This window comes from Lentinus tigrinus (assembly GCF_003813185.1).
Source record: "Lentinus tigrinus ALCF2SS1-7 unplaced genomic scaffold L226scaffold_8, whole genome shotgun sequence".
NCBI classification, from domain to species: Eukaryota; Fungi; Basidiomycota; class Agaricomycetes; order Polyporales; family Polyporaceae; genus Lentinus; species Lentinus tigrinus.
In genome coordinates, this window is record NW_027137917.1 from 417,420 (window position 1) to 442,902 (window position 25,483).

Below are 25,483 nucleotides of genomic sequence, written 5' to 3' on the forward strand. Positions count from 1 at the left end.
GTGGATGATGGAACTGGTTTGCAGGCGGAACCGGGGTCGATGTAGGAGCAGGGCCGACCTGCGCAGGAATGGTAGGAGGTGCGACAGCAGGAACTGTAGGCGGCACAACAGGAGTCGCAGATTTAGACCCTGCTCCTGGATGAGGTGACGCGGTAGTCGGTATAGTTGTTGGCATCTGCTGGGCTACAGCTGCGGCAGCGGCTGCTTGTGGGTTCGCCTTCATCTGCCGGAACCTCTGTAAAGTATCCAGGACGGGGAATTTGCTAACACGGATCCGTCAGTCCATTGCCGCGATGGATTCATATAATGAACCTACCCTGGAGGAACATTGCGCTGTGGGGCCATGAACTGCATGAGCTTGATGCGGCGAGCTTTCTCGAGCTCATCCGCTTCTTGATCGACAGCAGCGGCCTTGCGCTTGAGCGACGGGGGAGCTGGTGGTGTACATACCCTTTGCGTAGCATTGACGATACGCGTCAAGTGAGCATCAGGGTCCAGACATAGTGGTGGTGATGTGGCTAACTGTGACGTTCGTCATCAGTCGACCGCAGGCGCAATGAAGAGGTAGCGTGATACGAACCAACATACGTGCCTCTACTTGCAGAGCTTCCGCATCTGACCATGGTGAGATGGCCTTCTTACTCATGAGGCATATGTCAGCCCAGCGCGATTCGTCGTTGGGAGTCAGGACGACTCTCGTGCGCTCTGGCTGTTCGAGCTCCGGCTCGTTGCTCTTGGCTGGGCGGTAGTCTAGCAACTCGACGATCAAACACCCTGAACGTTCGGTGAATATGTAAACCTCTTCGAATTGCAAGAGAATCGATACCTTCGTAAAATGGTAGACCAGCCGCGTCGAACAGCTCAATGAAGTCTACCGGTATATGTTGGGCGCGTATGTCATCCAGTAATGACTAGAGCTGTATTCAGTTTCAAGGAGTACATAACGCAGTTTGAGGATACTCCTACCGCTGTCTGGTTGTTGTACAGGAACTTGGATCCGTTGTTGAGTGTCCAATATTCGCGGTATAGTCGTACAGTGAATGATGGTGGCGAGTTCTCGTGGGTCTTCAGAAGACCCTGCACGAAGCGGCTCATGTTATACAGCGCCATATGTGCATGTGTAAGCGTGGTGTGTCGCAAACGGCGGAATTCTGGTTGAGGGTGGCTGGTGGACGATCTTGAAGACACGGAGGCGAGTGGCCAAACATGGTCCATGGAAGGCCTCGCGTTGCTTATATAATCCAGTGCAAAGGCGTCTATAGCCAAGTAACATTGTTCACGAAAATGGTCTTCCAGGTCTTCATCTAGAACAATGGCGACTGCTGCTCATTTTCAAGAGGTCAGGCCTTCCTATATGGTTCCAAAGATACTGTTGCTGACTATTGAGTTAGCTCTTCCAATTTCTTCGAGATAAGAACCCTCAGGTCCGGCAGATCGCTCTTGCAAACCTCCTTGGCCAGACGCCCAAAGGGTCGCCGCATCGGGATCTATTCTATTCGGGTCTGAAAGGCGGCGGATTGCAACAAAAGCAGGAAAACGATATCATCAGGGACATAAAGATTCTATGTAGAGATCAAATTGTAGGTCCCCATAGATCGCCCCTTACAAATGACTACTAATTCGCGCTCGTAGGCTACTGCCCACGATGCTTTCAGGGCCCTCATCAACCTGTCGGACAATTCCCTCCTTGTGGGAACGCTATCCGAAGTATCCTTCATGAAGTTCCTCGTATCATACATTCTGGTAAGCTCAGGCCTTCTCGCCAGGGTGCTTCATACTGATGATCGTGGCAGAACTTTCAATCGATCCTGGCGGATCTGGCCTCGATGCTGCTCTCAAATGTGACCGCTTCCTCGAGTGCATGTTCAGTGCTCTTGAACCTCAAAATACCCGTTCTTCCCGATTCGAGGTCTCCTATGAAGATCTACCCGGTAGATTCACGCTCGGGCACATGCCCAGCGCCCGTGCCATATCCACAGGGGGAGCCGAAAGAAGTTCATGCCCTTCCTCTACTCGTGGACGCGTTCGTAAAGGCTGCCAGAGTGGCTGATGATAAAGATCTGGACAAAAGGCCATTCAAGGGCGACCTTCACTTCCTGGCGAGTGTCTTCGCTAATATCAGCACAGTACGTGACCTCGCAGTTACACATCGTGCTTGACTGACTAGGCGTTTCTTTCGTTGAGACTCCCGCAGGACGAAGCTTCTTCCTGACCCCGAGATCGGCAGATCCGTTAGGAGAGGATGCGGACGTGGAGTATCCTTTGTCCAAACTACTCGCGTTCACGGAGCACAAGGATACGATCAGACGGGGAGGAGTTGCTTCTGTGATCAAGTGAGACTATCATTTCGTGTGTATTATGCTTCTCGCTCAACCCGCAACCCAGGAACTGCGCCTTCCAGTCCTCAGCCCACCGCGCTCTCCTGGCGGAAGAGAATGAAACAGTCACTGTACCGCCCTCAAGCGTTGCAGCTCCCGGCATCGACATTCTACCATATGTACTTCTGCCTTTGGCAGGTCCGGAAGAATTTGACTTAGAGGCAAGTTCCTCGCTGAAGCTGTGTACCTCCAAGAACTGACACAGCAAGAACAGGACCAAGACAAGCTCCCTTCTGCCCTTCAGTTCCTTCCCCCGACCAAGACGCGCGAACCGGACCCAGTCATTCGTCTCACCCATGTTGAGACTCTGCTCCTGCTATGCACCACACATTGGGGCCGACAGTACCTCCGATCGCACGGCGTCTACGAGGTCGTCCGTGCGTTGCACGAAAATGAGACAGTCGACAAGGTAAGCTCCTGCGCTCGTCGCGTCATAGACTACTTTGCTGATGTTCGTTCAGGTGTCCGAGCATGTCGAGCGTCTGGTGAACTTGTTGAAGCGAGACGAGACCAAAGAGACCGCACAGGATGGGGCTGATTTGCATCTTGGTGCCGACAATGACGAGTCTGACGACGGAGATAGCAGGATAGAAGAGATCTGAGCCGTATTAGTCTCCACCATGTACCTCGTAGGCACGAAGCCTTGAATAGTGTATCTCTAGCTGCGCATAGATATCATGTAGCTGTCTGGTCTCGTTGAACATGATTTACATTATGGTGGTTCGAACGAAGTCAACGGAGAGTTCCTATATACAACCCCGTGGACGTTTGATTGCACTCATTGTTGACATGACATGACGTAAGTAGTCCAGAGAATGTCCATATCACGACCCACACAACCACAATTACCCGAAAGTGTAACCTAGTAAGGGAATCGACGACCTGCATACAATGCCTTTAGCCACCATAGGAAACAGTAGACTAACCCTCGTGCAAGCACCCTTTACGTCGCACTCGAGCGTCCTAGGCATGCATTGGCCTTTGGGTGGAATAGACGACAACGCGAGGACATGCCCCGATGGGATGCTCGTAAGACCCGCATCCCTGGCATTGGTGGATCCGCCGATACCTACACGGCGATGCACACACTCCCGGGTTGAACAAATCGCAAAGCTCCCCTTCACGAGCCAACCCCTCATCGGACGAGTTGTCCATTTTGTGGAGACCAGCCACGCTCGGGGTACGAGCAGCCGCGTATCCTTTCTCCCTTCCAGCCAGGTGGCGAACATGGAGCGCCGCGTTCACCGTGACCTGCGCCCACCCAGCGTAGTTCCCTCTCTTCATCTCGCGCACCTGTGCCCGGTAGAAGTCAAAGTGGTACGCAAGTACGGCGGCCCACTCGTACTTTCCCTCGAAGGCGACGAGCTGGGAGAGGTACTGGTGTGACCCATCTGCCAGCTGCAGCAGGTCGTAGACTGATGTGCATGCGGCGATGAGGATGCGGAAGTAGGTAGTGAGAGGGTCTACGAGGCTTTGCAGAGTCGGGTAGTCTGCGATGGTGCTCCCTTGGGCATCGGACCCCCTGGTCGTATCGGTCGAACGCGACCCTGCCCTTCCTGCGAGTCGGGTCAGAGGCCAGCTTGTGAAACTCATCTTCGTCCAGTTGATGCTTGGTGACGGCTTCGAGCACCGTCTCCCTGATCGAAGGGAACATCTGGCGCAGCGCTGGGTCCAGGGGAGATTCCGGTCCAAACGGCGGGTAGCGACGCCGTGGCTGTCCGGCATATGTGGCCAAGTTTCGCTCCGAGCCACCGCTGCTGCTCTGGGGAGGAGATGGAAACTCTCTGATCCCGGTGACGATCCTCGAGACCTGGTCGGAGCTGAGCGTATAACTGTCGGCCTCGGTCCACCCGATCCTCTGGCAGGGCAAAACTTTAGGGCTGGCAGTAGGTGAGACGTCCGGCATGTAGACGTTCGCGGCATAGTAGGCGGAGGGACCTGGGAAGGGGGTGGCTCGGTTGCGGGGAGACATGTCGAGGAACGATGGTCGGTGGCTGGAAGAGAAGCGAGGAGAATGTGACCATCGGGTGTCTGAGAACGAGCTGCGCGAATCCGCAGTCGTATAGCTGCTACATGGGGCCACAGAGGAGGAGTCGCTGGACGCAGATGAGTTCATGGTTGATGTTCGTGCGATACGGCGTGAAGTGAAGTAAGAGGAAATTTGGAAGGGGAGGATTCGGGGCGAGGGGGGTGTTTTGTACTACCTATGGGGCCAAAGCGACAGACAATACATAAGCTGTCTGAGAAAACCGCTTGGTCGTACATGAAGGACAAAGCGCTTTGTAGGACTCACGCCACTCAGGAGGCATAGTCGCCTTGTAGATTGCTCGGGAGTATGCCGCATTGTGGATTGAGAGGTGCTTTGCGAAGCTTCAGCTCGACTAAGGTGTTACAATGGCTACCAGACTGGATTATAGTCCAGTGTTTGGAGATGCTGTAGTCGAATACCCTGTTATACCGTGTGTGTGATTAGATCCAGTAGGTAGTATTGTCTTAGGCCACACCCAAGTATTCCTCTGGGGAGACTAATGGCGGCGGCGGATAGCCGGCCGGGCGTGGCGTTCCGATTTTCGCGGATATATATTCCAACAACCTCCATCGTGGCGGGACAGCTTCGAAGGACTCGGAGAACATCTATTGCTACACTGAAACAAAGTGAACACGGCGAGACCAAGTACCAGAAATTTGGCTGGAACGTACAATCATATCAAGACAAGAGACCTCATCGTTAAGCCTTCCCAGCGAGAGTGCCAGCGGCAGCCCTTCGCCTCCTGTTGCCCCTCCTGATCTCGCCCATATCCGCGTCATACTCGGACTCCTTCAAGGGATGGAATACATTCAGGCTCTTCCCAAGCGTACCTGGTGCTTGAGCCTGCCCGCCACCTTTCGCCCTCCTTCGGCCGTTACCAGCACCCCCGTTCCCAGCGCCGTATCCGTAACTTTGCCCCCCGGCCGAGTGCCCAGAGATGAGGGGTAATGGGAAGGGCGATGGAAGCTCGTCCACAGAGAGCGAATGGGGATTAAGCAGAGGGCCGCTTGTGACCGGTCCCGAGCTAATGGGCGCGATAGCGCCATTGCCCAGGCCAGGATGCCCGCCGGGGACCGGCGTAGGGGGAGGGGATGTACCACCCATCTTGTTGCGCAGCTTGCGCGTTATGTGCGGACGTGACTGTGGGTCTCCGCTTCCATCTAGCATGGCCAGCGTGAGCGCCCAATGTAGAACGAGAGTTCACTTTGGCGACGTACCAGCCACCGTGCCTTCGCCGTCTTTCTCCTCGCGTGCACGCCGCCTGCGCTCCTCAATGCCCTCTAGCATACGTTCGCGGATGCGCTCGCGTCCTCGCTTCCACTCTTCCTCCACACGCTCGCGCTCTTCGTCGTATGCGGTCTGGACTACCTGCAGGGCATGGCGCTCCTGGAACTCAATCGAGGAGAGAAGGGCACCGCGTTCAAGTGTCAGGGGGTAGAGACGAAGTTGATATGCGGGGGATGTTTCAGGGCGGGTTGCTAGTTGCTGAGCCAGGCTGTGGAGCTCGGATATGGTCTCAGTGTAATGGCGGCCAAAACTGGGGTGTGGACAACGGGCAGCGCGGATGAGCATGGCATGCGAAACGTGAGTAGTACAGTAGAAACGCACTCTTCTCTCCTATCTGCCAATTCTTTCGCAATTTTGGTCACCGTCTCCTTTCTCCTCTTGTCTTTCTTGGGATCTTCCCCTTGACCACCCGCGTTACGTTGGCTGCACGCCCGGTACATGAAGATGAACGAGAACTTACCGTGTGGCCTAGAGCTCGGCCCAGCTACGGACTCGAAGTGCATGTTGACAGAGGCTACTTCTGTGACAGAGACGGGTGCTCCACCACGGACTTTGTGAGTGGAGGTGTGGGATACCGCGAAGACTCCTTGTTGGGGTGGCATTCGGCGATACAGGCGGTGTAGTAGTGCCTCACGGGGTATTCAGGGGGGTAGCTGATGCGCAAGGAACAATCTGCAGACGATCAAGGCTGGAGTTCAGACACTGAGCACTGACGAGGACGGGGAAGAGATGGCCAATGTCAACCAGATGCAGGCAGCCGGGCCACCGCTAGAGGCGGAGCGCTGAGGGCGCTAACCGATCATCCGACACGCTACCGCACTGGGAGGCTGGACACGATCGCCGCCGCAGGTACATGATCTACGACAAAGTACTGGTGTATACTACTGCACGTTTCAGTCGTACTAGGTATACGAGCATTTCGGGGCTTTACGTGATCACGAACAGAGTAGCGCAGCAACCGTAGTGCTTTTACCGGTCGCAAGACGCGTCGCGACGCGTCGAGCCAGCCACACACGCGTCAGCGTCACTGCAAGGCACTGGAGCTCAATCGTTTCATTCATTCATAAACTTGGTTTCAGCCTACACGCGCCACCTCCTGACGGTATCCTCACCTCACCTTCTTTCCCCTCTTTGCTGTCCAACGGTAACTAGGCTTCTAGGCTGCCTTGAAGGTTGGGAACTCTCCAATTCGAAGCTTGGTTGCCTGCAAGTCGGCAACTCTATTTCAATTCCTATCAACGGCGGCCGATAAACTGCTTACCCCGAAAGGCCACAAAGTGATGTTCGTTGCCTCCCCAGTGCATGCTGGGTTCGTCGGCGGGACGGCCGCGAAAGTGTCCCCGGCGACTTCCCAATCGATAGGGCATGCCGTGGCAGTGATCGTGAACGGCGGGAGGCCAGAGTCAAAAACGGGAGAGGGGAGCTTGCCACCTGACGGCGTGCTGCTGTGGAACGTGAGCGTGTCCGGGTCAATTGCGTATTGCCAGGGTCCCGTGGCATCGAATTCTAGGTCCACGGCGCGCGGCTCTTGTGCGTTCGCGGTTAGCACCTTCTGGCTGCGGGAGATGTCGTACGCGTAGTGCAACGGGCCCCGGTGGACCGCAACGGACCCATGAGGGCGTGACTCTGTAGTGAATGGCACAGGGTGAGAGGGTATCAGGATTGGCATTCGTTAGAGGCACGGGAATGGGTTACCGATAGTAATCTCGGAGGGCAGATCCAGTACGAGCTTGGTCGTACCCGCCTTCACGGACACGGCGTGTAGACCGTTGTTTGGCGACACGGACTTCGGCGCCGCACCGTTTATTGCGATGGTGCCCTTGCTGACCCAGCTCGGGATGCGCACATAGTAGGTGAATGCCTTCTTGGCCGTGATCGTCGTGGTGAGCGTATCGCTGAAGGGATACAGAGTGTCCACCGTAACCGAAACCTTGTTTTCTACCCAACGTGAAACACGAACATATCCGTGTCAGCCAGCATGAAACATCTCGATGCGGGCCGTAGTGTGGCCGCGTCCAGGTGGGGGCACAGGCACTCACCACCAGCGAGCGTCGTGTTGACGCTGTACGGTCCGAGATACACATGTACAAGTGACTTGTCGTCCGGAGTCGTGACAAAGGCGTTGCTGATAAATTTGGGCCACCCCTGCGGGTGATTGACGGTACAGCACCTAACCAAATATCCATGCGAGTACTGGTGAGTGGGCTACATCGCAGGCCGCATGGGGTTACCATGCGGTGTTTAATGAAACAACTTACGGGTAGTTGGGCTCAAGTCCAAAGACGTTGGAGTACGGCCTATCCAAGGACCGATGAGTCAGTCACCCGGGTGCACAGGATGTGATATACATAGCAGCTCACCCATCGTTAGGGAACGGGTTTCTAAAGCCGAGTCGATTGAGCAGATTGACAGAAGCACAGTTAGCCATGCAACTCACGGTGTCATATTCTTGGCCGCAATCTGGTTCTGCTGCTGCAGGTACTGACGGGACCACATATCTGTCGCGTCGAGAAGTCAAGAACCATGATGTTGCTTTCCGGGATAAATCTAACACCTACCTCCAGTGAGGGTCGCAGGCAACGCATTGTAGGTGATCCGTTCAACCTCACATGAACGTCAGCCCATGCGATCCCAGCTGACTCAATAGTCCGCAGGACTTACCCTATCCGCAAACTTCGGATCTCCAATGACTTGGTACAAGTAGGATCCGCTGGATGTGGACATGAGCGCACTGCATCCGGCGTGCTTCGCTCCGGTCAACGTACGAGAACATCGTTTCCTGACGACGTAATCAGCTAATGAACATTTGCTACGATGTTGGTCCGATGGGCGTACCACGACGAGACACAGTTCCGTTCTGTTGTAGACGCGTGGGGGGCATTGCAGTGAGCAACGCAACGCCGCCAAGCGATTGATTCACCTACCCTCGGGCAGCTTCGAGTCCGGCCAGGTACTCGTCTGCGGCGTAGATACCGGAGGGTCGGCCGTGGTACTGGAATAGCAAATCCCAGCCCTTGCTCGCAGCATCAAGGTCTGGCAAACCCTCCACATTAGTGTTCGAGTGCGAGACCGGCCATAATGACATACCCGACTGGTTGTGCGTGAAACGGTATGTCGAAGGGAGCGCTTTCAGTCCCTCGGCCATGTTGACGCCGTGCCATGTCAACACGGGGAATGGGTTCTCCAAATGTTCGACGGCAGTCTGTGGGAAGTACTGGGATACAATACAATGGTCAGCATGCTGTATGGTGTATCCAAGATTCTCCTACCTCCTCTTTGAACACGTCCTCCCACGGGTCGCCGGTCCACTTCAACATCTTCATCGTGTCAATAAGAATGTCCTCTTGTCCGTCGGGATGGAAGTCGTAGAGCCTGACGGGTTCAGAATCGATCCCTCGGTGCTGATGATGCTCGACTTACCACTGCAGGACCATGACGAAGTCTTCCCAACGGGTCTTGGCCCAGTCTTCGAGACCCTCACCATCATGCAGCATCGTATTGGCAAGGGACACAAATTTGTGCAGCGCAGTCACGACACGGTCCGTCAAGGCGGGGTTGGCCTCGACCATCTGGATGGCTCCGAAGAAGAATGGGTACCGACCCCAGAGATAACGCGGCTTCGTCGTGTTAACTTCGGGCCCAAGCCAGCCAGTGGAGTCCTGGTGATCGAGGACATAGTCAAGGAACTGTTGAACTTGGGACTGGATTGTAGAGTCATCGATCAATACGCCATTGGGGACCATGCCGTTCTACAGGGACAAAGTGTGAGTGCCAGGATGAAGAGAGTCTGATAGCACATATACTCACAAACCAGTAGCTGCCCGCTGCAAGAGATATGTCAGATCATATCCCAACAATTTTACATAGCTAGCAACAACCTTCTTCCAGGGAAGAGTAGTAGGAATCGCCACCGATCCAGTCGCTTTGGGAAACACTAACGTAAGGGGATGACGTGAGTGTCTACCGAACGTCGTGGAGGGTTATGTGGCCTACTAGTGATAGAAGTCGTGCTCGTGGCCAGCAAGGCCGTTCGTCTGCACGACGAGCTGTGGCCATTGTTAATCCGGTATCAAAGCAGGGACATAGTATGGCTTCTCGTTGCTCACCTGATCATAGAGCCATCCCGTAGGCTTGACTGTCCCGAGCGGCAGGCTCAAGAACGCCTTGGGCGCGACTGCAGACAAACCGAGATGAGTATGAACCTTATCCAGGCTGCACGATCATACGTACGCCCAGTCGGGCTTTGGCCGCTAACCACCGAGCGCGCTGTGAGAGAAGCTAGAAACGAGACGAGTAGCCCCCAGAGCATTGTGAGCGGTCCGTTCGTCGCATCCTCCACCACAGCAAGCGGCATTATATACGGAAAATCGCTGCTTCTTGTTGATGTTTACGGCTCCGAGTCGCCTCAAAGCGAGCACGATGTACGTATCGCGTGACGCGATAGAGAAGAACTCCGGATGTCTCGAAGTCCAGGTGAGTTCGCAATATGATCACGTATCAGAGTTGAGCCCTTTCGGCCTCTGCAGGTGACGTTCAGGTGGAGTACCACCGGACTGCATTGGGAAGCTCAGTGCTCAGCGTACCTCATGACGAGTTCAGCTGTGGGGTAGGCTTACCAGGGTGCAATGAGGGTCTGTCTTGGTTTGTGGTAGAGAAAATGGACCAAAGTGAAGGCTGAATCGGTCGTAACGGCATGACATCAACAGGTGCGGCTGGTATCTGAAGGCACAAGGGCACGGGCCGTTGAATGCGATATTGGAGAAGTTCGCAGGCTTCCGGCGGCTTTGGGGACCGGCTTTGTAGAGTTGCGAATAGGCGAGCACGGCACTCACTTAGTCGGCCCGCTGAAAGCTATCACGCACCCAAGTTCACAGCAGATGTTCGTGCCGCATGTAGGATTTGCACGCCAAAGACGGTTTTCAGCACTCGGCGGTCGCAGAGGAAGAGGATCAACTTCGGAATGTACAAATACGGACATCACCATGGTACCCTCGAGCGCCTCCTGCGGTGATGCTACATACAACACTCGAGGCCTTCAGAAGGCTCTTTCTGCACTTCACCGAGTCCTATGTCGGATGTCCAACGGTTGCCCCTATATAACCTACCGAGATGTGTATGTTGACTTCCTCGCACTCAGTTGCGATAAATACATCCACGTGGCAGAGTAGTCACGGTAATACTTACGAGAAGCGCCTCAGGTGGTCGGGTTTCATGAGTTGTGGTTCCTTTTAGCTGCGATATACGATGAGATAGATGGTTTCCCAGAAGAAGTGACCGAGCCCCAAGCCGACGGAAGTGAAAGAGTGCTCATAAGGCTTTGAGTCGGAGCGCAGGCCTAGCGTCATTGTCGATCCGCCACGATGCTCAGCTGCCCATGTCCAGGCATCTTCTCTCCCTTGTTCCCACCACAATGCCCTGAGCATGCTTCGACCTTCCAATCCTCACCGGACTTCATGCAATCCTGCATCGCTGTCGTCCAACCATGGTCGAGCCCGGGCCGTCGCAGAGCCCGGGGCTTCGAAGAAGCCGCTCTCCACATGCACCGGTGTTATTGTGATAGATAACGTTCCCAAGGATCCGCCTGACTGCAATCCCTCCCTCATGGTGGGTTGTCGCCCCGCCATGATCCCTCCGCGTCGGCTCATGCTAGTTTGCGATAGAGTTGTTGCGCTTGGCGAGTACGTCTGATCAACGTTGCCGCCGGAAAACCCGAAGCTGACCAGAAATGCCGACGGACCGCTTTTGCGGCAGTGCGCTCGACAAATGGAAGCAGTATTATGCCTCCGAACGTCGCCTGTTGCTATATTAGCGCATTCTCCGACGGTGTCGCCAAGCTTTCTCATAGCTGCATCGTCGCTGCCATTCACGCATGCTACGTTCGCAGGAGGCACGGCCGCGTACGGGTACCGAGACCGTATTTTGGGATCGAATGTCTATGATTGCACCAGGCATTGATGCAAGCGCATCGCTGTCGACGTCGCCCGTGGTGCTGATCGAAACGCAGCAAGGAAGCCCATCATGCGGCTCTTCCGAAGGCGCGGTCATTCTTTGGTAGCTCGTGCCGGAGCTTGTTAGGCGATATATAATGCGTGTTGCTACTTACCGGCACCATCAACGGTCCTCCCACCATGTTCTGGTCGACGTCCGTGCTCCTCCTCGGGCTCGCCCACTTCGCCGCCTCCAAGCCTCTCGCGTCTAAGAGGTGGGATGACTTCGAGGTGAAACATGCCTGGGTTGAGGTCCCTCGGGGATGGGAACTTCATGGTCCTGCTCCCTCGGACTACACCTTCGACATGCGGATCGGCCTGAAGCAGGACAAGTTCGACGAGCTTGTCACCGCCCTCTACGAGGTCAGCGACCCCGCTCATGAGCGGTGAGCGATCTCATCTTTACGTCACTCGTGTTATTGTTCTCATTGTTCACGTCTCATCGTCAGGTATGGTCAGCACCTCTCCAAGGAGGACGTAGCAGCCCTCGTTGCCCCTCACCCTGACTCGGTCAACCTCGTTGAGGCATGGCTCTTGGCACATGGCCTCGACACCTCCTCGACCCATCGTTCCTCTTCGGGCGACTTCATCACCATTCGGGTCTCTGTCGCGCAAGCTGAGAAGATGCTCGGAACCCAGTACCAAGTCTTCCGTCACGGGAAGAGCGATGACTACGTCATCCGCACGATGAACTACAGCCTTCCCAGCGTTCTTCATGAGCATGTCGCCGTCGTTGCTCCGACGACCTACTTCGGTACCATGAAGAGCATGAAGGCTACCAGCTTCATTCAGGAAGACGCGCCGACTATTGAGAACGACGCCGATTTCGCGCACCTTCTCAAGGGTCCTGGCTCGCTTGCGACTGTTCCCTCAAGCTGCTCGACCACGATCACACCCGCCTGCTTGCGTGCCCTTTACAACACAGTGAACTACACGCCCAAAGCCACCACGAAGAACAGCCTCGGTGTTGCTGGCTATTTGGACGAGTTCGCGAACCGTGCTGACTTGCAGGTGAGTGCTGTTAAGCGAACTTATCGCCTGCTTTCCCTGACAGTTTTACGTCCAATAGACGTTCTTCCAACGTTTCCGCAGTGACGCCGTTGGTTCGAACTTCACCACTGTGAGGGTTAACAACGGTGGCGATGACCAGTCAGATCCTGGCGTGGAGGTAAGTACGCTCGGAGCGCTCCTTGACACGTGCCAGGCATTGACACGTTTCGCAGGCAAACCTTGATATCCAGTATACTGAGGGTATCTCGTTCCCTACTCCGAACATCTACTATAGCACTGGCGGTTCTCCTCCCTTCAAACCGGATGACAACACCCCGACGAATACCAACGAGCCTTACCTCGATTGGCTCAACTTTATCCTTGCCCAGGATACTATCCCCCAGACGGTGAGTGGCTCGATATACCACGTATCGCACAGCATTGACGTTGAAGGCGATACTCGCAGTTCACTACTAGCTACGGCGATGACGAGCAAACCGTCCCTTTCGACTACGCCACGTCCGTGTGCAATCTCTTCGCACAACTCGGTGCCCGTGGATCCAGCATCATGTTCAGCAGCGGTGATGATGGTGTCGGTGCCGGCGACTGTTTCACCAACGATGGCACGAACACGAAGCACTTCCAGCCCAACTTCCCGGGTATGTGTTCATCATGTTCGGCTGCGCACGGTAACTCAACGCGGTCGGAACAGCATCCTGTCCATTCGTCACTACTGTCGGCGGTACCATCCGCGTCAACCCTGAGGTCGCAGTCAGCTTCTCCGGTGGAGGGTTCTCAAACTACTTCGCTCAGCCGAGGTGCGAATCAATTTCCCCATATGCCTAGACATGCGTGCCGGATAGGGCTAATGTTCGGTTGCTCGCAGCTACCAGACCGCGGCTGTCACGACGTTCCTGAGCAAGCTCGGCTCTACCAATGCTGGCCAATTCAAGTGCGTTGAACGGAACCCATCTCTAAGCTTATCTTGGTCTAACAGCGTCTTCGTGCAGCAAAACCGGTCGTGCATACCCCGATGTTGCCGCGCAGGGCCAGGGCTTCCAGGTCGTCATCGGTGGACGCGTCGCGTCCGTTGGTGGTACTAGTGCTAGCTCGCCGGTATGTCCATTCCCGATTCACCATCTCCGATGTCGGGAATCCCTTGCTGACTGTCCGCCGCTCGTCCACAGACCTTCGCAGGTGTCATCTCCCTCCTCAACGATTTCCGTCTGTCTCAGAGCAAGGCGCCGTTAGGCTTCCTCAACCCGATCATCTACTCGACCGGCGCTGCTGGCTTCAACGACATCACCTCTGGTTCGAACCCTGGATGTGGCACTAACGGCTTCACTGCGGGCACCGGCTGGGACCCTGTGAGTATGATCGCACCAGCCTTAAGCGCGGTTCGCACTGACGCAACCTTATTTCCGTCAGGTTACTGGTCTGGGTACTCCCGACTTCGTCAAGCTGCAGTCCCTGATCGGGTAGAAGCCGGAGACCCTGAGCAGATGGGGCCGAGGTCGGCAAACCAAAGGAGTTCGGGTGGCGAGCGCTGCCAGTGTAAAACATACGAGGGCGTCAATGAGAAGCAATGTTGCGTGTTGCGGTCTGCCATCCCACCGATTGTTACGGCGTCGAGCGTCGCCCGGCGTGATTCTCCCGGTCTCTTGCACATGGCCGCACGCGTGTGTGCACGTCATGGCCCCATGGCGGCCACGCGCACAACGGGCGTACACGCGCACATACTTGTCTACATGGAACATGAAGAACACACATCGTACAACTGACTCCCGGCGGGCCTTCCCTCTCGAGCTTTCTGATGCCGCTGCAGATCCCCCAGCGTCCGATCACACCAGCACGACAAAGTTGTTCCCGCAGAACGGACACCGCTGTGTCGCATCGAGCAGATCTTGCACGAACCGTGCGGAGTTATAGGATCCGCCCATACCTGCCCGCGGGTAGGGGGAGTGGGCCGGAGGCGCTTGCGAGTCCCCGACTTGGGAGGCGGGACGGTCCACGGACCCGTTGGCGTCTCCGCTCGATGACGGTCCTGGTGCGGCTCTGGCGGGCACGGGCGGAGGTAGCAACGCTTTGCGGCTGCAGCCAATGCATGTTCGAACCATTGGCGTGGCAAGCAAGAATGAGGTAACGCAACAACGTGCTGTGACAGTTGTGAGCTAACGAAACTGATGCGACGCGAGTGGATGAAAAGGAGCGACGAACAGACAGGCAAAACAGTATTCCGCGGGCTGCGGTGACAATGTATAGGATTGTAAGACTGCGCGAACGTACCCCATACGTGGCCATTGGTGCAGACGGCACCTTCTGCGTCCATCGACTGGAGGGGAACCACACCGTTGCAAGCGGGGCAAAGTTCGTCCATGCTGTGCCCATCTTGGATGGGAGCAAGCTCAGCTGCGGGCGACGCCGCACTGATTTGCGCGTCCGGCGGGCCTGGTTGCGGCGCAGACGATAGCTGCGCCAATAGTGTATCGGCTTCCTTTGCCAATGCCGGAGCAGCCTCCGACGCTGTGGTCGCCTGACGAATCGTCCGACGAGCAAAGGATATGTCATAAGCTATATGCAAACCGCCCTGTGGTCAACACCCACGTCACTGACTCATCCTTCGAGAAACTGAGACGTACCGCTACGGGATATAGCCCCACTTATGGCCGATAAGTGTCGTATTAGCACCATCTGGACGTGACTTCGGATATTGGCCAGGAATAGATTGGCAGCGTCAGCAAATTTCTGTTGAATGTCGGCAGCTTCTGCATACTTCTGTGTGGCGGACGTCAACATGGCATGCGTCACCTCGGCTGGGTCAACAGTGCGTGCGAACCTGGCAAAAGACCGCGACTGTGTACCGCATTCGCTGCGACTGAATGCTGCCCCAGCCAAATAGTTGCGTCGTCAGGCTCCTTCGAAGTTCGCAAGATAGCTCCGTTGTCCAATCTCCGGAGTACGTCGGAACCGCGATAGTAGCGTCCACACCATTGAATGGCTGCCGGTGAAGAATATCCAATATGCGAGGATGCAAGCGCGCGATCCTGCTTGGCTCTCGCAGGTGCAGCAGAACGGGTCGGAGGATTGATATCGGCGCCTCGCCGCTGACTTTGATTCACCGTCAGAAGGCCGTCAGACTATAAAAGGATAACGTGTGGACAAACCACTTCTGGCATGGCCGACGCGCTCCGCCAAGTCATACAGGACGCGTTCGTCGACGTCCTCCTCCCACAGTTGGGCCACTACGAACGTGCTTATGTGCTTGGCATCGTGCTTGTAACTGAAGTCTGTCGGACGGGACGCCCTGTATCATCCGATACAGCTTGAGTTGTGACTTCACGCGAAGAGAAGGCAAGAGTAACGTACTCATATGTCCACATGAACGTGGAACCACCGTCGTAAGTGGCCGCCCCATGGATACGATCCACATCTTTGAATGACGCCTTCGACTCGGCCCTGACAAAGACTGAGCGGGATGCCGCGGAGAGCGCGTCGGGCTGAATAGGTTCCGTAGGTGGCGGATACAACGTCGGGTCGACCGAGAGCTTGTGGATAACGTAAAATGATCCGTCCGAAAGCGAGACCACGGCCATGTCGCAACTGGGAACGTAGGAGATCCCCGATGCAGGCGAGAGCGCCGAGGAGCCCACGGAACGTCTCTGTGTCCGAAGCGCAAACGCTCTAGAGCCCGACCAGGCGGCCTCAGAAGATGGCGCAGACCACAGGTGGATGACCCCTGGCTTGTGATATATCAAAATCGCCTATATATCAAACATGAGCTCGGGGCAATGGCTCTCCAGGAAGAATTTATGGGAACAAGCTCACACTGCGCCCAGGTGGGTTTGCCCATTGCAAGCCCGTGATCGCTCTACCATCCGATCCGGATATTTTCTCGTCATCCAGCTGGATTGATAGACTAAGGGCGTGATCCGGACTAATGTTCGTGAGAGTGGGTTTGGGGTTGAGGGTCTGGCGTACGGTCAGGATAGCGATGGAGCCATCAGAGGAGCCGCATGCAAGCATCGCCTCGCCTAGACTTGTGGCAGAACTGAGCGCGCGCAATGAGAGGTTCCGTGAACTTACAAGTGTCGTCCTGTGGGACGTTCCATGCAGACCAAGCAAGGTGGGATACCCATCTGTCAGCGACCTGGGTTTCCTTCAGGACGGACATCTGTTTTTCCGTCTTGTCATACCTGAGTATAGTGAAAGTGAAGTGACACGAGCTAAAGAAATTTGAGGATAGATGGACATACCTGAGAAAGGTGACGGAGCCCGCGCGGTTACCAACCGCCAGGGAGGATGCCTCGACTGGAGGCATGGGCTCACCCCACTGGGGCTGAGACGACCACGCGATACCTACGCGCATACCGATTCAAACATTCCATTTCTGACCCAAACAAAACGCCGTAGAGGGTGACGCACATGTAGATTGGTTTCGCAGCACGTTTTTAACCGCCAGAAGAGGGTCCTTGGCAGCCGAGGCCGTTTCGAGAGCGGATGTGACGTCTTGGAGCTGTCAGCGTGGTTTTCGTAAGTCGCAACATGGGGCGCTACGAATAGGTCGGCTTGCCCTGATCCACTCTCCCGTTAGGAGGTTCTTCGAGGCACCCCATATGGTTAGTTCGAGATTTGAGTTGAGTAAGGCGAGGACACATCTGCGCAAGGACAAATCGCCACCGGCCAATCAGTCGATGTGCCTGGCGCGGACCATGTGCGGGAGTCTCCGCACCCAGCGTCGGCGGTGAGGTTACTTGGAGAGAGCGCGACGGCGTGCAAGGAGGGGTCCAGGGAACCTAGAGAAACAGCGCCCCACTCTGGTTGGGCGTCGATGAGCGCAGTGAGCGTCCCGCCAACCATTTCGGGAAAAGTTGGCATACCTTTGCTATCATTGGGCCACTGATGTGCAAGAGACCGATCAAACTCAACCATGGTTCGCAGCCAGCCCAAAGGGTGAGTGCTGCCAGACGGCAACTTGGAGGAGTCCTGCTTGATCACCGAGGACCGTTCTACGCTGACACCGGTGTCAGGAGTCTTTGAATGTGGCAGTTAATGAAAGTGAAATTATGAAACGCGGTAAAGGTTTACCAGGATGTGGACCGCATACTTGGTGAGCAGAATGACTTGGCCATCCTGGGAGAATTGGAGACACTTGACGGATGGAGGAACTGACACCGCCGAGAGGCTCAACACGGACGAAATAGGCAGTTCCGTCATCTTGTCGGCGAATATAGGCATATGACCCTGATGAGGCCGCGCTACAGTCAGCTGTAGTGAAGTGTCAGATGGACGCCCTGGTGTAAGACTGACACAGGAACAGACCGCACTGTGCGCAACTTCGAGACCTGAGCCGAGTTCTGCCTTCAAAGCGGGCAGCTTGCTACCAAAACACCCGAACGGACACCGCCTCGTTCATACAGAGTCGTAAGGAACAAGAGCCGCAGTGGTGGCGAGGCAGCGGCAGGGTCCAGACGTGAGTGTTGCGGCGTTGAACAGCTCAGTCGCCGATTCGCAGCGTTCGGGTGTCAATCTGTCGGAGTTTCAAATCAAGCATCGACGACGCGTCTCGGGCGCCTTTTCGGAATGCCGGTGGTTGTTCTTGGTTCGTTGACTTATTGTAACCTGCTACCCCTACCGGAGTGATCTTGCCACTTGTGCAAATCCGCAAGATGACTGTCGGGCATCTTCCTTGGTTTCTGGAAGAGCCACAACTTCTGACAACGCGTGTAATAGGATCTCACGTTCTGTTACCTCCACATGACCCGTCATGACATTGAGGTTCTGGACACTATTGGGACCCCCGACTATCTGAACGGCGACTTGTCCGTCGAAGGTACGCAACCCGGCGGCCACATGCAGCACATCAGCTAACGGTGACGCGCAGACGTGGACATGGCGCCACACATGAAGCCTCCCAATCCTGAGGAGTCGGAGGGTGCGTTTGGCCGCCACTCTGGGAACATGGACGGGCCCTAACCGCGTCTTTACCTACATCCAGTGCTCCCCTCCCAAGTCCATCCTTCCTATCCATATGGAAACCCGCTGAGTATCAAACACCCGGCATCGCTGCCCCGTCGGCCGTACGACCCCGCGTCGCGCGCGCTCTTCGAGGACATGGGCTATGGCGGGGGCGGCGTGAACGGGACCATTCGGTGGAAGGATCTCGCGCTCGACCTGCTATTCCCAGTCGACCAGGCACGGGAGGAGGCGGAGCGGGCTGCGCAGGCCCGCCAGATGGCTAGCGGCACGACCTCCAATCACCCCCCTGCGCAGCCCCAGCAGCCGCCGCAGAACCAGGCGATCGAGGAGGAGGAGGATGACGAGGTCGACGAAAACGATGTCGACGAGGACGAAGACGAGGATGATGAGCAGTCCAGCTACGATTCGAACGAAGACTGAAGCTAAGACTGGGATTCTACGGTCGCTTAGGGAACTAGGCAGTGTGAGTGGTGACTTCCGTAGACGCGCCGACTGGGCAGCTGGCGCTGATCTGCGTCCGCTGCGCCCGGAGAAGCCTGTGGTACGGCAAGAATAGGGTCGTCATGCAAGGAGGATACTGTAACAGTACTGTAACAACAACACCGACTGCTCCCTTCGGAGAATGACGTCTTGCGTGTTTCGCTGTCGGGTGCGCTGCCTCACTAACCCTCATGTCAACTTGGAGCTAGCCGCCACGGTATTGAGATACCAGCGTGGACCGTGTGTTCGGGGTGCATGTCAAATCTACGAACTCCGTCACAGTGCAGGGTAGTCGGGTTTGTGTCATCGGGTGTCGTCAGAACGAGCGGACAGTTGGTCAGAAGAAAACCACCCGAGCTGGCGCCCAGACTTGTTATATCAGTCTCCGTATAGCAGCGCCATCGGAAGTGTGCCTGGAGCAGCACATGCACCTGACGCGTACCCAGGTATGCTCGCACTGCACCAACGACTGGCGAGAGAAATCTTCGTATCTCTGATTCTGTGGCGCAGGATCCATGCCATCATTCACCACTGACGAGATATAGGGAAAAAGAACCTCGGAAGACTTGTGTGGCCGCATGTTGCACACGGTGGGACCGTCGACGGGTTTTCCTGACCGGGAAGCGATGATCTCGCTGCGCCCTGTCTCTGGAGTACAAGGCTCAAGCGCATTAGCTTCCGTTACACACAAGTTAGGCTACCGCGGCACCGGGGGAGTAGAAGCGTGCATCTGCGATCATCGTACAGGTGGCCATGGCAGGGCAACCCCTGGGTAAACCTCTGCAGCAGCCTCCACTCTGTCGGTCCGCCAGTCGCTAGACATCTGCGATCACGGAGGCAAGAGAAGAGAGTGGCTCAAGAATCACGGAGGCTCTTGCAACCCTTGGCTCTCTGACGCAAAGGTTCGCACACTAGATGATGGGGGGTGCGTAAGCCACACGCGCCCTTTCTCGCGATCAGGAGGGTATCGGGAGTCGGCGGGGTACGGGTGTGCTGCAACAGCGCTCGCAGTGATAAATATCCCCGGAGGACGCACACGAAGACCTCCTCGGTCGGCCGGTGGCCGCTGCTGGTGTGTCATGGGCGACGAGCATCGAGTGTTGGCTGAAAATACACCCTCAATACACCGGATGCGCGTACTACACGTATGACATGCCCGCCGCCGCGGACGCGCTAGAGCGACGTACGTACACCTGAGGGGACAGAACCGAACGCCGATGATCATCCGGGATCCCAGCACGGCGGCGATGGGGCGCAAGGCGGTGGTATGATGCCCGGTATTCAAGGAGCAGGTCCGAGTGGCCAGACGGTTCTGCCGCGACACGGAGGAGATCAGCAACTGGGACCGAAGGCTGGGAGCCTCATGGGTAGCAGGATCTGGCGAGATGTTGTCGTAAGATGGAGGCCAGTGGCAGCTAGTACATATGTTGGGCACACGCACACTCGCTCAACAGAAGCACGGAGCCCGCGCGCGAAGCGCCACAAAGTATGATTAGAGTGTGCACCCGGAGTGCGCCTCTTCCAGAATGCGTCGTCTGCGCATGTCATGCAGCGCCTCGGATCGAGATCCACACCCTGACAGCGTGCGCGCATTCGAAGCAGCAGTCCATCCCGGCATCCTCATGCAACCCGGTGTGAACGTTGGAACCTGCGAAGCGAAGCAAGAAAATGTCCTGTGATTGTCCGCGGAACTCTATGCGATGACGGTACAGGGACTACTCGACGGGAATGTACAACACAGTCCGTGCAGAGTGCGAGGGGGCAGGGAGCGACATACAGGGGTTGAGCTATGTACAGTGCGAAAGCGATCGACGAGCATGCAGGGGGACCGACAATTAGATAGGGCTATATACACTGATTATACGCACAAGCTTTCTTTTGTGTGTATGGTGACGCATGCGGTGCACCATTGCAGGCCGTGAGCGTCGTGCGAACGAGCGGCGCGCGTTAAGTGTACGCGAGGAAATAAGCCGAGAGCGCAGGGAGATCATTGGTCCCTGCGTCGGAATAGCCTTGGCGTCGAGATCCGTTGAACTTGAGCACCACGACAGGGCCGCACCAGGGCTTCGCCGCTTGGCCGGACGTTATGCGATATATCGCGCGATTGACCGGCGAGCCGCGCTGCAACGATGTCGGACAGTACCAAATGTGGAGCGGGAAGCGCAGCGGCTCGCCGTTGAGGCCTTGTGTGAGAATGATTGTGTTCGGCACACTTTCCGTGAACCACTCCTGGACGAGCGGCGTGGGGCACATTCCCTGCGAGATTGTGCCCTGTGGCTGGCATTGCACAGTAGTGACACGGACGCGGTCTGTCGGACAAAGGATTGTAGCGGGTTAGTGTTCACAGTCCGCAGCGTCCCGAGCACAGCGCTAGAGCGCACCTTCATGCGGCATGAAGAGCAGAGCAGAGACCGAGATGAGCTCTGTCTGGACCGGCGGGGGTGTTGCAATCATGTTCGGGTACTGGGTCTGTGGTGCGTTAGTCGGAACACACTCGCGACGATGGCGGGGCCAGTCCTGCACAAAGGAAACTTGGATCAGCGCAAGACAGAGAACGGAGAGCGGGGTGGACGTGCGTTATTGAGGTGATCCGGACTGCAGTACCAAGCATTTTGGCAGCGACTGCACCACATGGTGGTGGGCCGGCAGCAGATGGTGCAGGGATGTTTAATGAGTGGCGAAGACATAGTATGCGTGAGTAGGGTAGAAAGGGGAAGAGGAGGCGAAGAAAGCGAAAGGACCGACGAGGATGACGAGGGCCATTTGGCGGAACCGGAGGAGGTCTTTTATTCGGAGGGACGAGCGGCTGATGCCGCGTGGGACAAAGCCGTTTCACTCGGTGTCGAGAGATCTAGAGGAGCATGAGATACGTAAAGTAACAGAATGGTTAAGGTACGAGGCTGGGAGGAGAAAATGCTCACTTGGAAACTTGCTTGATGAGGGCATGACACACATCATCGCCGTGGTACGCGGTTGATCTGGTACCGGGATGGTGTCGTTTCCATTTCCATGTGCGTGAAACGGGAATTCGGCGCGGAGAGAAAATGCAGGATGTCACGAAAGCGGGAGACGCACCGGGAGCTGGAGGAAGAAAGTGTGACTACGCCTGGTCTGTATCTGGCATGGGCGTAATGTATCACGCGGGGGAAGCTAGAAGCGGTGCACACACGACGAGGATGCAGAGGTAGTGTGACACGCCTCCCTTTGCCAATCGCTGCCACTGCCAGCCTTGCACACGGCCTGCGACACTCGACTCCGTCCCCTCCCCGGCAACACCCGCCCGGTCCCCGGGTCCCCCGGACCAGCCCAATCCGGCATCCCGGCGCTTGACGCGTCCTCGCAGACCGTCGCCCAGCCTCAGCGACTGCGAGCTCGCTCTCCGCCACCGATCATCCACCATGTCCGACGACGGTATGAACATCGACGATGGTATGCTGCCGCACGTCCCCCTTGTCATCCTCTGTCCCACTAACCTCGGCACGAACAGGGGGCGTTGTCCGCAGGAAGGGTCGCGGCTTCCAGAGCGCGGCAGGTGCGTCCATACCAGCCTTTTCTCCCATCCCAGCGGGCTGACGTGTCCCCAGGCAATGAGAGTGCTGTCACTTCCGAACAGGCCTTCGACCGCGTCGAGTCGACCTCAGAGACCAGAGCGGCGCGATGTGAGCTTCCCGGCACATCCTCCGCCCATTCATCACTGATACACCCCTCTCCCCGTCGCAGCTGTCGAGGGCTGGATCGTGCTCGTGACAAACGTCCACGAAGAGGCGACCGAGGAGGACGTGATGGACAAGTTTGCAGAGTACGGCGAGATCAAAAACCTGCATCTCAACCTTGACAGGCGGACGGGCTACGTCAAGGTGCGCACGACCTCTCGTCCCAGCCCCTACCATTCAGCTGATGCTCGACACCCCCTTCCAAGGGCTATGCCCTTGTAGAGTATGAGACCATGGCGGAGGCACAGGCCGCCATTGATGGGGCGTCGGGCTCGACCCTATTGGAGCAGCCTTTGCAGTGCGACTTCGCATTTGTGAGGCCACCGCCCGCAGGCCCGAAGAAAGGCCGTGGTCGCGAAGGCCGTGGTCGGAGTGCAAGCCCATCGCGGCGTCGTGGAGGGGAGTAAAACCGCCGGACACGGACATACACTACTCTGCTTGTGCTCTGTCCTGCCCGAACCTCTCGTGGATTCTATTTCGTCTGTACTCTGCTGTGACCTTCAATATAGTTGTAATGTTACTCGTTCGTGAAATACTCGTCAGCTCCATCTTCACGCAGGTTGTCTGCAAGATCTCGCAGGCACTTGCAAGTTACACCGAGTTGGAACACACGCCGCTGCCGCGTACAGACTGGCGCCTCACGTGCGAACGGTCTCTGACGCGCACAGGAACGCGTCTCTTGCACGTCTACTGCATTCTTTGCCACACCTCCTAGTCTCGCGTACTTGTCCCTCTCGATGGCCAAGGCTACGTCCCGGAAAGTTGAAGCATCTGGTTCCGAAAGCGAGTCGGAGCAACCAAAGTCGGCGAAGAAGGGCGCAGTGCCGAAGAATGCAGCGAACAACATAGACCGCGACGCGTCCGAGGAACTAGAGGAGAAAGAAGAGAACGGAGATCAAGGCGATGACGATGAAGAGGACGAGGAGGAGTACGAGATTGAGGCCATTCTTGACGCCAAACACGGCTCATTCCCCAATGTGCGTGCGCGTTGTGCAAGGGCAGCACGCGACTGCATTACTCACGGCGTCCCGATGTGCCAAGCAGGGACGTACAGGGTACCTAGTCAAGTGGAAGAACTACGGCGAGGAGCACAACAGCTGGGTGGACGAGAATGATGCACAGTGAGTGCTCTTGGACTCCCGTTGAACTGTGTTTGGACGCGTATTGACTGCCACGCCCGCAATCGCTCGCGCCTCTCTGCCCACTGCCTCCACTTCCCCTGTGGCGTGCGTTTTGTGTCCGTCCAGAGGCGCGAAGGAACTCATACAGGAGTTCTGGAAGAACAACAGTAAGAAGGGCGCCCCCGCGCGAAAGTCGGACGCGAAGCCCAAGCCCACACCCAAGCCACGTAAGTCGGTTGGAAGGGCAGCGACCGCGGAAGAGTCCGAGGTCGAGGAGACCGCCCCCCCAGCGAAGAAGCGCGGCCGGCCGTCCAAGGCCTCAGCCCGCTCCCTGTCAGAGGAGCAGGAGCCTGACGAGGAGGCTCCGAAGAAGAAATCGCGCAAGGGCCCGACTGCAGCCAAGAGCGCGAGTGCACGGCGGGCAGTGACCCGCCTGGAGGACAGCGATGAGGACGAAGAAGAGCGCACCTATGTGGACATGAAGAAGTGGAAGGACATCGCAACGTGGGAGCACCTGGTTGAATACATCGACACCGTCGAGCGTATGGAGGACGGCGGCCTTCTCGTCTACTTCACCCTGTATGTCTGTGGTCCTTGGACCTTCGCCGCATTTTTGCGCGCTCCGATCCTTGCACCCACGCATGCACTGACGATGACTATGTTGTTTCACTCTGCAGGAAACACGGGAAAGGATTCGGCAAGGAGCCGGCTGACGTCTGCAAGCAGAAGATGCCGAACTTGGTGTGTCCTCCCCTCTACCGCCACCGTGAAAACTTTGTTACTCATGCGTGTTGCGCCAGCTTATTGACTTCTACCAGAGCAATCTTCGTTGGAAGTCAAGCGACGAGAATGCCATGGAGGAGTGAGGGAATTTTCACCGTGTGACCGGCCTCCCGCCTCCTCCACCACCGCCTCTCTGCTTGCTGTCATTTTGCGTGCTTCAACCCCCCTACTCACCGGTTTCGCCGAAAAATGTCACATCCGCGTTTTTCTTCCCCGATCTCCTTGTACACATTTGAACTTTTTGTCACTGTATCTGCTGTCCTTTTAGTCTGTTCGCCTCACCTTGGAGCCCTGAATGCTTGGCCGGTGCCATGTCCTCGTAGCTCTGGAGCTTATTATCTTGCTCTGTAATTCGTAATGCGTGTACATGGCCAATGGACATAGCTTCTTGGTCTCTTATTCTCTTCGGCTGTTGTGTGTTCCGAGATACCGTTGCGAGGTCAAGCAACTTTTCTTGGACAGAATGACATCGCAGCGGATGCAAATAATGCGAGACATCGTTGACAGCTCATACTACTCATAACATGATGATACCATATCTGACGGAGACGTGTGTTGCGCGAAGTGGGGGATGAGGCTTCGTAAAGTAGATGAAGGGAACTAAGTAGGTACTGTATTGCATGATGTCGAGACTCCGAATCATTGAGGCGCCGTCCGAGCTAAACTCACAGCGGCCTGCCAATAAATAACGCCACGGACACATGGACGGGTACTGGGAAGCAGAGCAGTATAATGGATA

At 56.3% G+C, this 25,483-nt stretch overlaps 11 protein-coding genes across 11 annotated transcripts; 5 read left to right on the forward strand and 6 right to left on the reverse strand.

Moving 5' to 3' along the window:
- Window positions 1-312: 312 nt before the first annotated feature.
- Window positions 313-1,110, reverse strand: L226DRAFT_460544 (uncharacterized protein; the record flags this gene model as incomplete). Its single annotated transcript, XM_067675597.1, has 4 exons — window positions 313-522; window positions 581-774; window positions 827-911; window positions 967-1,110. The coding sequence occupies 4 exons, from the start codon at window positions 1,108-1,110 to the stop codon at window positions 313-315; spliced, it is 633 nt and encodes a 210-aa protein (XP_067536937.1).
- A 194-nt stretch (window positions 1,111-1,304) lies between these two features.
- On the forward strand, window positions 1,305-3,107 carry L226DRAFT_505702 (DUF383-domain-containing protein). The gene is made up of 8 exons (XM_067678046.1): window positions 1,305-1,339; window positions 1,392-1,580; window positions 1,633-1,743; window positions 1,794-2,126; window positions 2,185-2,333; window positions 2,386-2,539; window positions 2,593-2,787; window positions 2,840-3,107. The coding sequence occupies exons 1-8, from the start codon at window positions 1,313-1,315 to the stop codon at window positions 2,978-2,980; spliced, it is 1,299 nt and encodes a 432-aa protein (XP_067536938.1). The 5' UTR covers window positions 1,305-1,312; the 3' UTR covers window positions 2,981-3,107.
- Window positions 3,108-3,148: 41 nt separating this feature from the next.
- L226DRAFT_611763 (uncharacterized protein) lies at window positions 3,149-4,350 on the reverse strand (the record flags this gene model as incomplete). The annotated part of the gene is made up of 2 exons (XM_067686310.1): window positions 3,149-3,793; window positions 3,846-4,350. The coding sequence occupies 2 exons, from the start codon at window positions 4,348-4,350 to the stop codon at window positions 3,342-3,344; spliced, it is 957 nt and encodes a 318-aa protein (XP_067536939.1). The 3' UTR covers window positions 3,149-3,341.
- Window positions 4,351-4,825: 475 nt separating this feature from the next.
- L226DRAFT_611764 (uncharacterized protein) lies at window positions 4,826-6,418 on the reverse strand. The gene is made up of 5 exons (XM_067686311.1): window positions 6,155-6,418; window positions 6,016-6,094; window positions 5,625-5,944; window positions 5,079-5,567; window positions 4,826-5,023 (listed from the first exon to the last, which is right to left on the reverse strand). Exons 1-4 carry the CDS (start codon window positions 6,294-6,296, stop codon window positions 5,107-5,109), a joined length of 1,002 nt encoding a protein of 333 aa, XP_067536940.1. The 5' UTR covers window positions 6,297-6,418; the 3' UTR covers window positions 4,826-5,023; window positions 5,079-5,106.
- A 314-nt stretch (window positions 6,419-6,732) lies between these two features.
- On the reverse strand, window positions 6,733-10,048 carry L226DRAFT_603509 (uncharacterized protein; the record flags this gene model as incomplete). The annotated part of the gene is made up of 20 exons (XM_067685698.1): window positions 6,733-6,898; window positions 6,956-7,320; window positions 7,390-7,632; window positions 7,734-7,864; window positions 7,953-7,991; window positions 8,055-8,075; window positions 8,132-8,192; window positions 8,253-8,298; window positions 8,356-8,404; window positions 8,460-8,473; window positions 8,530-8,551; window positions 8,619-8,727; window positions 8,782-8,908; window positions 8,964-9,066; window positions 9,115-9,443; window positions 9,502-9,518; window positions 9,573-9,628; window positions 9,688-9,740; window positions 9,801-9,868; window positions 9,925-10,048. 20 exons carry the CDS (start codon window positions 10,046-10,048, stop codon window positions 6,851-6,853), a joined length of 2,025 nt encoding a protein of 674 aa, XP_067536941.1. The 3' UTR covers window positions 6,733-6,850.
- Window positions 10,049-11,464: 1,416 nt separating this feature from the next.
- Window positions 11,465-14,310, forward strand: L226DRAFT_533485 (subtilisin-like protein). Its single transcript, XM_067680462.1, has 10 exons — window positions 11,465-12,067; window positions 12,131-12,692; window positions 12,751-12,849; window positions 12,905-13,078; window positions 13,138-13,330; window positions 13,384-13,489; window positions 13,558-13,623; window positions 13,682-13,787; window positions 13,859-14,038; window positions 14,100-14,310. Exons 1-10 carry the CDS (start codon window positions 11,823-11,825, stop codon window positions 14,151-14,153), a joined length of 1,785 nt encoding a protein of 594 aa, XP_067536942.1. The 5' UTR covers window positions 11,465-11,822; the 3' UTR covers window positions 14,154-14,310.
- A 202-nt stretch (window positions 14,311-14,512) lies between these two features.
- L226DRAFT_544816 (uncharacterized protein) lies at window positions 14,513-17,885 on the reverse strand (the record flags this gene model as incomplete). Its single annotated transcript, XM_067682299.1, has 14 exons — window positions 14,513-14,826; window positions 14,958-15,242; window positions 15,311-15,446; window positions 15,508-15,779; window positions 15,836-15,975; window positions 16,038-16,432; window positions 16,497-16,702; window positions 16,755-16,864; window positions 16,925-17,027; window positions 17,064-17,177; window positions 17,226-17,326; window positions 17,401-17,485; window positions 17,549-17,702; window positions 17,757-17,885. The coding sequence occupies 14 exons, from the start codon at window positions 17,883-17,885 to the stop codon at window positions 14,513-14,515; spliced, it is 2,544 nt and encodes an 847-aa protein (XP_067536943.1).
- A 380-nt stretch (window positions 17,886-18,265) lies between these two features.
- L226DRAFT_533486 (uncharacterized protein) lies at window positions 18,266-19,337 on the forward strand. The gene is made up of 4 exons (XM_067680463.1): window positions 18,266-18,343; window positions 18,402-18,501; window positions 18,553-18,603; window positions 18,667-19,337. The coding sequence occupies exons 2-4, from the start codon at window positions 18,426-18,428 to the stop codon at window positions 19,065-19,067; spliced, it is 528 nt and encodes a 175-aa protein (XP_067536944.1). The 5' UTR covers window positions 18,266-18,343; window positions 18,402-18,425; the 3' UTR covers window positions 19,068-19,337.
- A 1,737-nt stretch (window positions 19,338-21,074) lies between these two features.
- L226DRAFT_544817 (uncharacterized protein) lies at window positions 21,075-21,814 on the reverse strand (the record flags this gene model as incomplete). The annotated part of the gene is made up of 3 exons (XM_067682300.1): window positions 21,075-21,436; window positions 21,509-21,644; window positions 21,704-21,814. The coding sequence occupies 3 exons, from the start codon at window positions 21,812-21,814 to the stop codon at window positions 21,075-21,077; spliced, it is 609 nt and encodes a 202-aa protein (XP_067536945.1).
- Window positions 21,815-22,353: 539 nt separating this feature from the next.
- L226DRAFT_505712 (RNA-binding domain-containing protein) lies at window positions 22,354-23,390 on the forward strand. The gene is made up of 5 exons (XM_067678047.1): window positions 22,354-22,556; window positions 22,615-22,659; window positions 22,712-22,786; window positions 22,848-22,984; window positions 23,047-23,390. Exons 1-5 carry the CDS (start codon window positions 22,526-22,528, stop codon window positions 23,245-23,247), a joined length of 489 nt encoding a protein of 162 aa, XP_067536946.1. The 5' UTR covers window positions 22,354-22,525; the 3' UTR covers window positions 23,248-23,390.
- Window positions 23,391-23,520: 130 nt separating this feature from the next.
- L226DRAFT_533488 (uncharacterized protein) lies at window positions 23,521-25,280 on the forward strand. Its single transcript, XM_067680464.1, has 5 exons — window positions 23,521-23,817; window positions 23,885-23,961; window positions 24,088-24,540; window positions 24,639-24,702; window positions 24,762-25,280. Exons 1-5 carry the CDS (start codon window positions 23,578-23,580, stop codon window positions 24,825-24,827), a joined length of 900 nt encoding a protein of 299 aa, XP_067536947.1. The 5' UTR covers window positions 23,521-23,577; the 3' UTR covers window positions 24,828-25,280.
- Window positions 25,281-25,483: the final 203 nt, after the last annotated feature.

Coding starts and splice junctions, on each gene's coding strand:
- L226DRAFT_505702 (XM_067678046.1), top strand. CDS start 1,313: ATGGCGACTGCTGCTCATTTTCAAGAG. Junction 1,581..1,632: donor TTCTATGTAGAGATCAAATT/GTAGGTCCCCAT, acceptor TCGCGCTCGTAG/GCTACTGCCCACGATGCTTT. Junction 2,788..2,839: donor AAAATGAGACAGTCGACAAG/GTAAGCTCCTGC, acceptor ATGTTCGTTCAG/GTGTCCGAGCATGTCGAGCG.
- L226DRAFT_611764 (XM_067686311.1), bottom strand. CDS start 6,296: ATGCCACCCCAACAAGGAGTCTTCGCGGTATCCCACACCTCCACTCAC. Junction 6,095..6,154: donor GCCGAGCTCTAGGCCACACG/GTAAGTTCTCGT, acceptor CGGGTGGTCAAG/GGGAAGATCCCAAGAAAGAC. Junction 5,568..5,624: donor CGGCGAAGGCACGGTGGCTG/GTACGTCGCCAA, acceptor TGGCCATGCTAG/ATGGAAGCGGAGACCCACAG.
- L226DRAFT_533485 (XM_067680462.1), top strand. CDS start 11,823: ATGTTCTGGTCGACGTCCGTGCTCCTCCTCGGGCTCGCCCACTTCGCC. Junction 12,068..12,130: donor AGCGACCCCGCTCATGAGCG/GTGAGCGATCTC, acceptor TCTCATCGTCAG/GTATGGTCAGCACCTCTCCA. Junction 13,079..13,137: donor AGGATACTATCCCCCAGACG/GTGAGTGGCTCG, acceptor CGATACTCGCAG/TTCACTACTAGCTACGGCGA.
- L226DRAFT_533486 (XM_067680463.1), top strand. CDS start 18,426: ATGACCCGTCATGACATTGAGGTTCTGGACACTATTGGGACCCCCGAC. Junction 18,502..18,552: donor CGGCGACTTGTCCGTCGAAG/GTACGCAACCCG, acceptor GGTGACGCGCAG/ACGTGGACATGGCGCCACAC. Junction 18,604..18,666: donor CAATCCTGAGGAGTCGGAGG/GTGCGTTTGGCC, acceptor ACCTACATCCAG/TGCTCCCCTCCCAAGTCCAT.
- L226DRAFT_505712 (XM_067678047.1), top strand. CDS start 22,526: ATGTCCGACGACGGTATGAACATCGACGATG. Junction 22,557..22,614: donor CGGTATGAACATCGACGATG/GTATGCTGCCGC, acceptor CGGCACGAACAG/GGGGCGTTGTCCGCAGGAAG. Junction 22,660..22,711: donor CGGCTTCCAGAGCGCGGCAG/GTGCGTCCATAC, acceptor ACGTGTCCCCAG/GCAATGAGAGTGCTGTCACT.
- L226DRAFT_533488 (XM_067680464.1), top strand. CDS start 23,578: ATGGCCAAGGCTACGTCCCGGAAAGTTGAAGCATCTGGTTCCGAAAGC. Junction 23,818..23,884: donor AACACGGCTCATTCCCCAAT/GTGCGTGCGCGT, acceptor TGTGCCAAGCAG/GGACGTACAGGGTACCTAGT. Junction 24,541..24,638: donor CTTCTCGTCTACTTCACCCT/GTATGTCTGTGG, acceptor TTCACTCTGCAG/GAAACACGGGAAAGGATTCG.